This window comes from Aphelocoma coerulescens, chromosome 1 (assembly GCF_041296385.1).
Source record: "Aphelocoma coerulescens isolate FSJ_1873_10779 chromosome 1, UR_Acoe_1.0, whole genome shotgun sequence".
Taxonomy (NCBI): Eukaryota; Metazoa; Chordata; class Aves; order Passeriformes; family Corvidae; genus Aphelocoma; species Aphelocoma coerulescens.
Genome location: NC_091013.1, coordinates 50,741,195 through 50,755,585, shown reverse-complemented (window position 1 = coordinate 50,755,585; position 14,391 = coordinate 50,741,195). Strand labels below are relative to the sequence as shown.

The window sequence follows — 14,391 nt, the reverse complement described above, 5'->3', positions numbered from 1 at the left end:
TAATAAATTCTGCCCTCGACAAAGTTCAGTAGGGCAAACGCAAGCATGTCTTACTAAGGAAGCAAAAATTAGTCTGAAGCTCTGACTTGCCACAGTTACACAAGTCTTGCAGTAGTTGTGTATGGGTCTAATGATTTCTCTTTTTTGCTTTCCAAATCTCCCAGGAGGCCCAGAGCCTGCAATGCCTGATGTAAGTACTATTTGCAAACTACTAGTTGTATAATCCTAGTCTTTTCCAGAAGACCTCTACTTTCTATTGCTTTTTCTACTGCTTTAAAATGTTGATCAGATCTGTGAGTGTGGGCTAAGATTTGCTTTGTCAAGGAATGGTTGCTTTCTGTCTGTTTGAAGAAAAGGCTAATATATGTCCTTGTCACTATAAAGCTCTAGTGTTGGTAATGGTTTCTGTTTCTCACTTTAAAAAAAATATGTTTTAAAATGTAGAGTGTTAATTACATGGAATGAGGATAATATTGTTTCATTTCTATGCTATATTAGCTCCCAGTCCCATCCATCAGCGCTCCCAGTCGTCGGGTTTGGGATCAAGAGGAAGAGCGAAAACGACAGGAAAAATGGCAAAAAGAGCAGGACCGTTTATTGCAGGTATAATTAATCTTCATAATCATGGGCTGTCAATCCCTTGTGTGTAGCAACAAGGAAAGAAAAGTAGCATGGGACTTCTGCAATTCTTCTTTCTGATGGCCTGGGGAGACTCCCAGGTGCATTTTCTGGCCTGCACAGTTGCACACAGTAGGAGTTATTCAGAAAAAAAGAGGACAATGTTTTAGTGAACATCAAACCCACAGTGTGTATTCACTAGAGCCAGAAGTGCTCAATCTTCACAGGGCTGGTATGTTCTTAATGACAACACAATTTAAAGGATAAGTGAAGATCTAAGGGGTCTTCATTTTGAATATGAATTGTATTTTTTTCCCCTTAAGGAAATTGCCTCTAGCCTGAGTTTTACCTTCAATTAACAATACTGCCTTGTATTCATGTATGAAGAGGAGGCAGCAAAATACCATGCGTAGGAGCCTGCTAGAATCCTGTTATTAGCAATCAGCTAGTCAGTTGGAATCAAGCTGGTTCTCAGGACCTCTGTGAGTCAGAAAGCTGAACCTGCTAATGCAACACCACCTTGATAACCAGTTGCTAGAGCTGGAGGGGAATGTTGCAGAGGGAAGGGGCATTGTTTGCAGTGTTAGGATAGCACAAAACCCCCAAACATACGTCTCTGCAAAGAGCTCCGCTTAATGAAGCGTAAGTACATTCAACCACGTTCAGCAAGACACATCTCTGCAAACTCAATTCAAGTTTGTTGTCTGATGGCTAGGAGAGACATCAATGAATATCATTTACTCTGCACTGCCCTCTTTAGCAGTATTCAACAGAAAACTCTGATGTCAAAGTACAAGCACAGAAGCTCTGTTGCTTTTTGAATGTTTCATGTTTCGTTGTTCCTTGTTGCTTGTAAACTCCGCAAGGCAGCAGCTGTACCTTCCTAAACTTATCTGTGGTCTCTGTTATGGGTTGGATGTTCCATTTGATACCTGAGGAGATGGCTTTAAAGAGTGCAAACCTTGGATCCCCTTTCTTGAGAGTAGACTCAGCCATCTGTCATGACTTTTCTTTGTTTCTCCTTTTTTAGTCCTGAAGTGATAAATTTGACCAGAGTAAAAATGATCTTTCTCTTCCCCATGATCCTAGTAATGAACTCTCAAATAACAAAAAAAGGAAGCAAAGTCTTTCTTTGCTTATTTCCAGCATCCTAGAAGGAATACTTTTGACATCCTTAAATATTTTGCTTTTCCCAAGATAAAAGTGGTAACTGACAAAACCACCAAAACATTTACCATGTGTTTTGAGCAGTGCTTTAAGACAGTGTATTGATTTCATACCAAATCTAGTCATAAGACAAATTTCAAGGTCCAGAAATTGGTTTTTGTTTAGGTAACATTTCAAAAGAATGAGAGTTCTTGCTCACTATTTCACTTAGTAATCTCTTTATATTTACCATATTAATGTGCCTAATTCCAAGTTAAATACAGCCACTCTGTTTTTCCAGAAATACCTTAGATAGCTGAGTTTTTTGTTCAAATGCTAACTAAACTGGAGGACAGGGACTATTACAGATATGAGGCTGGTTGTTGTGAGACTTAGTGTGTAATAAGCCTGGATTCTCAAAATTCAATTACAGAACTCCTTTGGGATTGTATTTGAGCCAGGATTTCATTTGTGGCAGACCTAATATTCTAGTGGAGCTCAGGGATGGTTTTTTTCTGGTCTGTTTGGTCTGTTAAAAAGCACATTAAATTCCAGTTGTACATTTTATTGAAAATAAAAAAAAAAAATCATGTTTCTTGTTTTCATGTTTAACTTCAATCTAACCTAACAGGAGAAATACCAACGAGAGCAAGAGAAACTGAGGGAAGAATGGCTACGAGCTAAGCAAGAAGCAGAAAAAGAGAGCTCCAAGTATTTTGATGAGGTAGGCTGTGAGTAAAGCTTCCCTAACTAGTTTCATGAGGGCTTTTTTTCCTTTATACTAGATGCATGCAAGCAGGCAAATAATTAGGCTTTTTACGTCATTTATCTTCTCATTTTGGAAGATAAATTGTTGTTCATGACTTGGTAGAAAGAGATTGCAAAAATAGAATGGAAAGAGTAGGTGGTATGTTTTGAGATATGTTGAATTTGTTGCTCACTAACAACAAAAATATGTTGGCAAAAAGTCACAGCATGTATTAATTACTGTGATCACAAATGGTCACTTTTGCTATTTATTTACCACCTGATGCTACTTGTTGGAATTCTGCTTCAATACTTTATTGTGAAGCATGTTCATAAGTGTCTGGCTGGTTACTGGCAGACAGTTCATCTGATAAATTTGCATATCAAATCAGCTTCAGATTTCCAATCATATATTTTAAAACACTGAATATGTGTAGCTTCTGTAGATGCTGACTTTTGTGGCTGTTGTTTGTGGGAAGATGAACGAGTTTTTTCCTGAGTATGGGAACTGTCTGAGGTATCTCTTCTTTACTGCTGAGTGCTGCTTCAAGCATCCAAGCTGGATCACTTGTGTTTACAGAGTCATGAATAAGTAGACCATAATTTAAGGCTTAGGATGTTAATAAGAAAGTTTTTTGAGTTGTTAGAGGACTTTGTTGTACAAAAATGTAAACCATTTCGTGTTTTTTTCTGTAATTAGAGGTTTTGATGGCCCTATAAACATTATTTTTTCCCTGCAACTAAAACATCTTTTGACCACTTAAAGGCCTTTTCTCATCTTTGAGAGAAGAGTCATGGAGTAGGTAGATCTGAGGCTTGACTTTGAAATGGTAGGAGAATGGAAGAGAGTGAGAGATTCCTCCACATGAGGATTCATGTGAAATTCATTGGTCCGATATAGATTGCAGTGTATATCTTTGTGCATACACTCTTAAGTAGGTCTCAGGTTTCTTAGTCAAAATAGTAGGGAGAAATGCTGGGTATCATGGAAGGGTTTGTTTTCCATGGGTATTTAAGTGGGAAAGGGATGGCTTGACATGTAAGTGATACTTTAGAAAGCAGAATGTTTCACATAGTTGTGGCTGCGCTGCCTGTGGCGTTTGCTAAGGCTGGTGTGTGGAATGAAGCTCTTGAGTTAGGAGAATGTGAAACCAAACTGTGCCCTGTGTCTTGCACTGGAAGTTCTGGGGATGATTTGTATACCTTCTTACCTTATAGAATAAATTAACTTTTCTGAGTGAGCAATGTAGTTAAAAAGGAAGTCCCTTCCCTAAAAACGTGATTTTTTTTTTTTTTCTTTGCTACAGGAGCAGACTGTTCTAACCCTAAATACAACATCCGTCACTTCTCAGGCTCCACCTGTGTCCAGCTGGAGAGCAAGCCCTGAAGCAAATACTCCAGAGGAGCCAGAAGGAGATGGAGGAAATGAGCTGGCAGCAGGCTTACTGCATGAGGAAGAAGGAAGGAGAAGGCTTCAGGAGGAAGGGAGGATCCAGGAAGAAGCAACCCGGCATTTTGAGCAAGAACGGGAACAAGAGCTGGAGCTTGAGAGACGACGTAAAGAGAGGGAGCAGCAATATGCTGAGGAGCAGAGGCGACAGGCAGAGATGGAGGAGCAGAGGCAGCAGGCAGAAAGGCAGAGGGAGGTGTCAGTGGAGGTGCCTCAGTACCAAAGGTGTGCACTTGTGATAGGATGTACTTTCTCTTCCTTCTGCAAATTCAAATCCATTTCTAATGGGAGTGTGTTTGTCCTGAGTATAGAAGGATGTTCATGTAAGATTCATACTGCAATCAGTAGATGCACAATACCATATGATAGTCTTTCTTTCAAAAGATAGAAGGATCAGGCATAACACAAAGTCCTTCCCCATGAATCAAGTGCTGTATTACCCTACTTAATCTTTTTTTTTAATGGGATGTAAATACAGTAATTACAGCCAAATGGAAGATTATCTGAAACACTTAAGGAGAAGATTTTGTAAGAATTCTGCACAAGCCTGTAAATTGAGAGCCAGTGACTCAACAACATGCAGGGCTTCCAGAAGAAATAACAAGTTAACACTTTTCCAACAAATGCGTGACTGATTTTTCCAGATTTCTCTCTCATTTTAATTCAACAGTGTAAGAATAAATTTTAATTGCAATGTAACTACTGGGTTAATTTGTCAATGAGGGATATCATGGTATATGAGTGAACAGTTACTGGCTTACATATCATAGCCTGTTAGAAATATCCACTGCAGATATATTTTTTAATCTCCTTTACCTTCTTCAGCAGCTTAATTTAAAAAACAAACAAATCCCCTCCTATTAGTTCACAAGTTTGTGTTCTTGCCCAGAAGTTTTCAGACTACTGTTACAGGAGTTTAATCTGTCTGAATCTCCTCTACAGGAGATTGAACCAGTAACTTTTCCTTATTTTGTCTGCATTTACCTTACTGCCTTGTGTATGACTTGCGGTTTCTCTTGAGGTTTTTCTCCTTTTCTTATGTAAGTAATAAGAGATGACTGACGATAACACAAGCTAAGTCTTGGGAGAAGATAATATGATTAAGAAAACTGCATATATTTGCAGAGGAGGTTGTAAGACCCAGAGTTACTTTAACTTAATTTAAATGACTGCTGCTGATATGCCTGCTGAGCAAAGCAGAGACACAATGGCTGAACAGGTTCTTCGTGGCAGCAGAACCAGGGTAGCTTTACAGTTTTAGCTTGTCCCAGTTGCAAGATTATAGGACTTTGTGCGGTAACTTATTAAGCTGCTGTAATATCTGCATATCTAAATCCTTGGTACATTCTTTAGTCTGCAGGGATTTCATTGCTTCTGAGGTTGCTGCCAAAGGATGGGTTTTGCTAAACATGGGTGGTTTTGCTTAATAGTAAAGGAACAAGTTCAGTGAAACTGGGCTTTAAAATATCTGGTGTTAAATATTTGCTATAAGATGATATCCAAAGATAGGACTTGAAACCTGAAATGTTATATTAATGCCTGCAAAGGCATGATACTTGCTGCAAAGTGCTCTGAGGGAGGGGACAGGCAGCTAAAGAGTGTTGTCTGTGGAATTTTGTGAGTTTATAAACTGCACCTGTACAATCTTCTAGAATAAAAATGTAATTTTTAGAGAACTGCTGTGCTTGGACAAAACTTTTCTCCTGTCTTTGAAATGGATGAGATAATCACTGTTGTATACTGATGCTTGTAATTTTTGCAGCACCTTAGCCTTTAGGATTCTTTTAACACATCTGAAATTTCTCAGTTTTCTCTGGGTATAATTACTGTTTGCTCAATTTCTAGAAATTTTTTTTAAGATGTATTTTATCTTTATTTTTCTTCTAGACATTATGAGCGCTATGAAGTATCTAAAACAATAGAGGATCGAGCTGGCCATCCTCTCATTGACAGGTAATAAGAAATTGAATCAATACATAGTGGAAACATCTTCAGCAATAATCATTCTGGCATGCTTATGTTTGGATTCCTTGTCACATCACAAAAATGTCATTTCAGCCAGTTTTTCTGACAACTTTTCTTTTTCTGCCTTCTTTTATCAGTTGTGTTTCTGAGTGTTAAATTAAGCCTCCTTAGAACTTTAACTGTTTGGGGGGTTTAATTCAAACTGGTTTTTTTTCCCTTAAGGATCTCTTTTGACTATTTCCCTTAGGAACTATTTATGTCTATGTATGTCTTTTTCTGTATATGAACATAATTGTATCTTTTTCCAACAGGCATTATGAGCGTTATGAAGTTTCTAAAACCATTGAGGAGCAACCTGGCCAGTCATTTGCTGACAGGTACGTATGATATTGAATGCCAACACCGACTCTAGCATCACCATTTCTGTGTTAGAAAACATTTAAAATTCTAATAAACTTTAGTCATGGCAGCTAAATATGTATACTTTGGATTGCTGCTGTGTTTTGCAGTTTTTATGGCTTGTTTTCATACTGAAAAAAAAGCAGCCAAATGTTTGTCAAATTATACGCTGTGTTGTAAGCAACAGTTAGTCGATGGGATTCTACTGGGAGAAGTAAGACTGTGATGTGGGTGGTACTAGACTTACCTGGCTGGAAAACAAGTTCAGATGCTACTGTGGTTGTGTCATAGCGTGCTCTACAAACTAAGGTGCGGTCATCCCAATTAGGGTTGTGCAACTTGAGAGAGTAAACAAGAAGGGAAGTAAGAGGCAGCAGCAGCATATTTATCAGAGAGATAGTTGCCCTTGTAATTTACACAAGTTATTTTTAAGCTACAATCTCTTACTTTCCAAATCAAGCCTTTGTTTTGTATCGCATCTCACAGTAGTTCTGAAAGATGAGTTCCGCAGTGTATTTGATCACTTCTCATAGTTGGAGTGAGCATACCTTACTTAGATAAAGAGGAACTCCAAAAATTACAAGGTACAATTAATGGATCTGTTACTAATGGAAGATCTAAATCTAACTTCAGAAGGACCAAGCACTAAATAGTTACATATTGGATATATGTGTGAGGAGGACACTGCTTTTTTTCTTCATTACAGGCAGCTATGAAGCTGTTGCATCTTCTTAAATAGATAATAAAATGGGTCTGCACCATAGGACAGACAGTAAGGACTTAAGGAAGCTACATGATGTAGTTTATGCTTTATTTGACTACAGATAAAGGACAAGAATCCCTCAAAATGTGGCTATGCAGCCAATGCTGTACAAGTAAACACATTAATGTAGCAGCTTTGAGTTATGACCAAAGGATTTCTCTTCCTTTGTGAGTTATGTTAAACTAAAAAATTGGGTGCACTACTTGAGGCTAATAATACAGTACAGAGGTATTGGTGAAGCTCCTGCTCTGTACTGTCAGAAAACCAATCTTTTGCCATTTGTCTTCCTGTATATGACATTTGTTGAATGACATTTCCTGGCTAAAAAAATTATGCTGCTAGGTATAATCAGTCAACAATATTTTTTTCCAAAAAAAATCTGCATGCAGTGTTTGAGGAGGTGATTTGCTTACAGTCTAGTAACAGTGCTGAAGGATGATTTAAGTTTCTCATGAAGCCAAATAAATTGTAAATCTGCTCTGAAAGTTCTCACTTCTTTGCCTGACTGTAGTCTTCACAAAACTTCCACAGGAAAGGACTTAGTTTTTTTACATGCTTTTGTTGAAGCAAGTACAATGATCAGTTCCTTCTACCTGAAGCACTGACAATTTTCAGTATGAAATTTTAACTTTTAATTGGTGTTTATCTATTGACATCTAAATATTGACATTACTGACTTTTTTTTCCTTTAGTATCCTCTTGGTCTTTAGGTATTTTTTGCCTCTTGTTTTAAGTACAGCATAAGTTGTTGATAGAAGGGATGGTGAAAAAACAGGGACTGTTTTTCTTTAGAAACGAGATGACTGTTCTGTCATCTGCAATGATAAGAGCTTTGTCTGTAATGAGGTTTTGTAATTAAAGTAGAGAAATGAATGGTTTTATATCCTTAGGAATAAGTCAAAATCAACTACAGAACTGAATGAATTCAACACAATCAGAAATGGTAAGTACTGTATAATTTCCATTATATTTAATTTTTTCGGGTAGGGAGAGAGGGGGGAGAGTAGGAGAAAAAAAAAAAAAAAGATGTGTACATATAGTCACCCTAAGAAAATTAGTTTTCAGAGTGCTTTTTGACAGCTGCATTGTATTTCATACTGTGCCCCAATTTGATGAGCTTTCAACAGTAAGAGGAAAATCATGCAGTCAACATAAAAGCTGAGGACAAATATGATTAACTGCCCTCTTGAAGACATCAGTAGCAGTGGTTACAAATGGCTATTAGATGCCTACATTTTAATAACTGGTATTTACATGAGATTTCATGTAAATCAATCATGCAGTCATATCATTGAAGGTATATGTTGTTTTGATACTTTGTCAACACAAACAGGCTGCACATACCAAGATGCTGAATGTATTTAATACAACTTTTTGTCTTCATATTTTCAGTTAGTATAATAATAACAGAGCAAGAAGCTATGAGCATGAACTCTCAATATGTCACAATAGCTTCTGTCCTGGATTTCAATTCAGTTGTATGACTTTGGTTGTATTAGAGGAATGTGTGCAAAGCAAAGAAACCAGTTTTATAAATATGTTACAGTCAAAAATGCCTGCAAGCTACTTGTGTGTCTAAAACATGGTTAAAAAAAGTAATCACAAGCAATCAAAGAAATGTAGATGTATTAGGGGCTATATTGCAGATTAAAAATGTTTCTTTCATACATTAAAGCACTGTCATTGAAGCTAATGAGAAATAACTTCCACAGTATTTTATAATGATAATCTATAGCAGTAAATCCAAGAGCAAATCTATAGACAAAGCAGCATTTTCAAGGATTGAAATTGAATGACTTATTGCTGAGTAATTTTCCTAATTATTTTTACTCTAAATAATAGGTATTGGATCTAGGAATTAAAAAATTGTTGCCTTCCGATATGTCAACACCTATTGGAGAAAGCTTGCTTATTTGTTTCCCTTTCCAAATTTTTGAAGACCATCTATACCATAAATATAATTGTGACTCAATAGTTAACACATAATCCAAATAACAGAGAAATTATCTGAAAGATTTCCCTCTCCCCTTTGTATCTATATAAAGAATATAAAGCAGTGTGTTTAGTGCCTTGAAGAAAGAAAGAAATTCTTGTAAACAGAGACAACTTACAGAAGAAGAGAGTATGAACTCTTAAAGAGAAAGACAGTATCCCATTATTTAACTATTTAATTTTACACATGGTGCAGTTTGTATTGGAGGAAGAGTCCAAATTACGGCACTAAAAGAGGTCATGTCCTTTTAAAAAGAGGAGTGTGTGCACACAAATGTCTATCCATATACACTTAGAAAGTGAAGGAAAATGTATTTAATCATTCTATAAAAGGCTACATTAATGGAAATACAAACAAAAAAATTTTAGTAATGACATATTGACAAGTTTTACCCAGCTGTAAAAGGGAACTAGAATAACTTGTGAATGGAGTGATGAACAATAGCTCTTGGAATTAAGCCAGAGTGCTGACAGGACGATAACTGCTTTTGTGCCTTGAGGTGTCTAGCTGATGTTTGCACATGTTGTCCACACAGGTACCCAGAGCAAGTATTCAGAACGGTCCTGGAACATGGGTGACTCGCAGAAGAAGTCTCAGAAGGAGCAAAACCTGTCTGCAGCAGAGTTGGAGAGACAGCAAATCCTTCAGGAAATGAGAAAGAAAACATCCCTGCACACGGACAGCAGCTGGATTAGGCAGCGCAGTTCGAGTATCCATAAGGAGCCCATTAGTCTGTACAGCAGTAGTATGAGGAGGTAGGAATCGCATTAAAAATTAACTCTGTCTCTCATCAAATATTTTTGTTTGCTTATTATGGACTTCAGCTTGTATTACAGAGCATAGAAACAAATTGAGTTTGTGAAATGCTGTAAGGTAAACTGCATAGTAGCATAGATAGAAGAAAGTAGCTGTATTACAGCTGGGATTAAATAGGTTTTTTGCAAATAAGGAATGTGGATGTGACCTGTAAATAACTCAGCTGCTTATTTCTTGATTGGTATAGCAGCAATGGAAATCAGTAGTATGCCTTGTCATTGACAGATGTGTTTAAGAATTTCAGCATGGCAACCTGTTTTGGAAATGAATTATTATGGCTAAGGAGTATACCTTTTTCAACACAGAAATATGTCAGAAAGCTTGGATAGTTTATTTTTGCTTTATTTAATGTATGAATGTTGGATTTGTCACTCAGGAAACAGCTCAGTTATCAGTCAGGAGAGTGTTTGGTTATTGTGCCAAAACCTTGTACCTGGGTGATGCTATCCAGCCTGGGTGGATTGTTATTTTTGATCTGGTATCCCTTGGAGAAAACATAAACAAACCTGGTATCTGAGGTCTGTTGCTGTACTGTGGAGTTTGATACAGTTCACCTTGATAAGGCTGCAGTGAAGTGTTTTGCTTTTTTAAAGTAGTTGTTAAGTGCCACCTCTTTTCCCTTGGCTGCTTTTTCCCATGAGAACTATAGCTAGACACAAAGGATAATTTGCTACTCATACATTTTTAAATCAGTACATGAAGAATATTGCTCAGAGTCATCAAACAAACATATTCATCCTAGAAAATATTAAAAATGTGAGGATAATGGCTTTCTCTTAAACAATTCAGCATATAGCTCTGTTGCTCCATCCGTACTGCCATTTACATTTGAGGTGCTTGTATCTTTATTACAGAGGGGAGTCTTTGGACAATCTTGATTCTCCAAGAATGAGCTCGTGGAGGCACCACTCATGGCTGAACCAGTCTGCATCCTCTTCATCTCTGTCTTCTAGTCAAGATTTTAGTCGCCCAGTGTCCACTTCAAACCGGGCCTACATGTGCACTCCTTCCTCCAGCAAAGCACCTCCTGTGGCCACCTCTGTGAGAGCCCCCTCCATGTCCCAGACGGCTCCCCAGGCTCAGTCTCCCCTCTCTACTTCCCAGTCAGGGTCCCAGACACGCAGCAGGTGAGTGGGTGCCCATTTTCCAGGAAGATACAAATGTTGGGCCAGCACTAAAGAGCAGATTTTGTGTATATGCTGGGCTTACAGCAGTGCTCTTGCCTGTAACATTGACAACAAGTACCTGGAGTTTTCTGGCTGGAGGGGACAGTGGAAGTACAGGCTGGTATTACCTCCCTACTCCAGTCACTCAGAAAATTCCCCAGGTTTGTCATCGCTGCTTGACATTGGTTAAAAAAACAAAGGAACTTGAATAATCAATCTGCAGTCTCTGAGCTGTGTGTTGGTTACCAAAATGATGAACAAAAGCCTGTTCCAGATGGCATTTCTGACATTTATTTTCCTTGGTTTGTTTTAACAAAAGATTCCTGAAACCCACGCTTTATGACCCTCATCTTGGTCTCTCCTCCCCACTTCCTGGCATGTGGTCAATATCATCCTGAGGAGCACTCAGGAATGCTCATAACCCATGACCCTGGAGAATTACAGAGTAGGATGTTGATTTTAATCTAGGAGGAGAAAGCAAGAATTGCAACATATTTTGAAACAAAAATGGAATTCAGCTGTGGTAGGGTAGATAACTCTGCTGTTTTATGTACTTGAAACATTTTAAAAATACCTTGGGGGTAGTACTCCAGAGAATCATCCCACACAAAATTACATGTGTTATATATAACAGTGAACACTACTTCACAAGCTCTTACACTCTCAGGCACTAAGTGATAAATTGACTCTTTTTTTTTTTTTTTTTTTAGCTATTCTTTTGCATTCTTTATGATATAAGAAAATTACCTTCTTAACCATATTTGCTTATCTTGTTCTCACTTCCATTTGCTAACACCTTGGTAGATCTATGGAAACTGACCTCTGTATGGCTTACAATCAAAGAGTTAACATAATATTTTATGTCCAGGACTAGCCTTCTTTTATCTAACAAGGTGCAGATGGTGGGACTTGGAAGGGGTTGTTGCTAAAACTTAGCCTTCTGGATAGTTCCCCACAACTAAGAAGGCAGGAGCACAAAACCTGTGTTCTTACTCTCCAAACTTAACAGTACACTTTTTATTTATAGAAGGTATTTTATACAATGAAATATGTGCCAGGAATGTGACTGAATTTCTTAACTTGTTCCTATGTAAATTTGATCTAAATTATAACACTTCAGCTTTCCCTAGCTTTCAGATCTACTCTAAATAACATTAATTTTCAGTTTATTTTCCCTAAGCAGCCTAATAGTCCAGTTTTTACCCATGTGTATTTTACTTTTAATCTCAAAAAGTGTTTGATAACCCTTCTTTATCTTTTAAACATTTTCAAGCTGTTTTTAAGGTTTTTCATTCTATATTTAGGTCAGTCAGTGGGAAGAAAATCTGTTCATACTGTAATAACATTCTGGGCAAAGGAGCAGCCATGATCATTGAATCTCTTGGTCTTTGTTATCATTTACATTGCTTTAAGGTGAGAGCTGGGAGTCACATCGTGAAGGAACAGGAACTAATCAGGAGCACGCATGGCTACTCAGTGTTATGCTCACAGGGGTTCTTACTAATCAACTGCTTTGCCTTCTACTCTTGACAGCGTGGTGCATGCATATTTCCATGAGGCAATCCCATTTGCAGGCATTTAGCACTCGACTCTAGAAGTGTTTCTTAAATGTCAGAGCTAACAAGTAGGACTTTGATAGGTAAGACAAGCACATTGACTGTGAGATCAAAGATTTCCTTCTTCAAATATGTGGCAAAATATCAGAAAATGCTGAACCACTTCTCCCAGAGAAAGCAGCTCCTCTAAAAAAACCCAAAATCTCAGCCTGGACCCTGGCAATTGAATCATTTGAGATGACCCATCCTTTCTAAGCTAACCTTAGCAGACAGTGTTCATGTGGTGCTTTCCAAGTAAAGGCACGCTGGAAGAGCTCAATATGGCAGGATAATACCTAGAACAAAACCAAAAGGTGTGTTTAGTGCTACTCAGCCCTAGTCAGAAACTAAGTGTACTAGCTCATGCCCAGCACTGAGACCTAGACCTACTTAGATGATTTCCATCAGCTTGGGACATTTGCAGAGCTGAAAGAACAAATTTCTGCCTGTAAAAGACAGCAAGGCAGTCCTGTGCCCCTGCCCTCAGACTAGATGAGGAATTAGACTATAACTTGGAGGCACTGTTGGACCCTACTTCTTCCCTGACTACATGGAAGAGATTTCTGTGCCTAGTTCCGAACACTTGTCTTCTGTGCCCAGCTCAAGTGCATCAACTGGAGTATTACTAGAGATTGACTCCAAGCTCTTCCTGGACCTGCCTAACTGAGCAGGAGGGACAGGACAGGACTAATCCATAGTGATCAGTCACCATTCTCTTTTCTGCAGGACATGTATTCTGTGTGACACAATCTACCTGTAGCTTGTAACCTACATAAGAAAATGCCAAGTTTCTGTTTTTCAAATTTCTGAAAATTAATGAGCTGTTGAACTGGGTGCCATCCAAAAGATTTATTACTTGGTTAAGTAGGGAAACTATCTGCCCTTGGTAAGTTCAGTCAGGGAAGTATTATGTTTTGGATTACATTCCTTCCAGATGTGGTTCATATTCACAGCAAGTACATGTTTAGCCACCATAGCTAAATAGTTTAATGTTAGCATGGCAGCGGTCAAGCTCTTTATGTGTTTACGCAAGAAAAATTAAATCAGCCCCATCTCTCCAAATCAGAACTTGTTTCGGTGATGCAAACCCAGGAAATTGGGAGTGCCTGAATATTTGCTGCTTTGAGTGCCAAGGGACTGAGGACACCAACAGCATGTAATGCCTCATGGAAATCTGCAAGTAGCACACCCAGGTGTTCTGTGCCAAAATTCCTGTGTCTATCTAGAGAACAAATTTTTTTTGTGCCAAACCAGTTTTAGTTTTCAGAGAAACCAAAGTTCAAATTAGATTTAATGAACTAATATCTAAAAACCGTCTGCTTTATGTTTGCTTACTTGGTGTATCTCTGCTATTCATTGTCCAGTCGTTGCCTTAAAATATTTCCTCAGGGTTGGTTGCATTTTGATCTACTAATCATTGTACATTTGCTTCTAGTGATTGTGGGGTTATGGTTCAAGCTTTGTTGAGCTTAATCTGAGCTGCTTTTGAACAGCATTTTTGTTTCTCAGTATTTTGGAAGGAGTTGCTAATTATTCATGTGTGATACAGTGTGTTGCCTGTGGATGTGACCTCGGTGGATCCCGCTCTGGAGCTGAAGTCAGGATCCGAAACAACAAACTCTTCTGCAACGACTGCTATATCAGATTTAAAAGTAAGGCAATCCAACTGCAGCATGCATGACTGTAGCTCTTCTCTGTGCTGTACAAACTCAAGTGTTTGCACAGCTGAGCCA

At 38.1% G+C, this 14,391-nt stretch overlaps 1 protein-coding gene across 11 annotated transcripts in view; it reads left to right on the top strand.

The window, feature by feature from the left end:
- Positions 1-14,391, top strand: part of LMO7 (LIM domain 7) — a 131,853-nt gene that overhangs the window by 114,503 nt on the left and 2,959 nt on the right. For all 11 annotated transcript variants that reach the window (XM_069008878.1, XM_069008894.1, XM_069008888.1 and 8 more), the window contains 11 exons: positions 165-190; positions 499-603; positions 2,396-2,488; positions 3,819-4,186; positions 5,849-5,914; positions 6,238-6,303; positions 7,979-8,031; positions 9,617-9,836; positions 10,752-11,024; positions 12,368-12,476; positions 14,208-14,310. In XM_069008878.1, the coding sequence (XP_068864979.1) occupies positions 165-190; positions 499-603; positions 2,396-2,488; positions 3,819-4,186; positions 5,849-5,914; positions 6,238-6,303; positions 7,979-8,031; positions 9,617-9,836; positions 10,752-11,024; positions 12,368-12,476; positions 14,208-14,310 (1,482 nt within the window). The remainder of the gene's footprint in view (positions 1-164; positions 191-498; positions 604-2,395; positions 2,489-3,818; positions 4,187-5,848; positions 5,915-6,237; positions 6,304-7,978; positions 8,032-9,616; positions 9,837-10,751; positions 11,025-12,367; positions 12,477-14,207; positions 14,311-14,391) is intronic.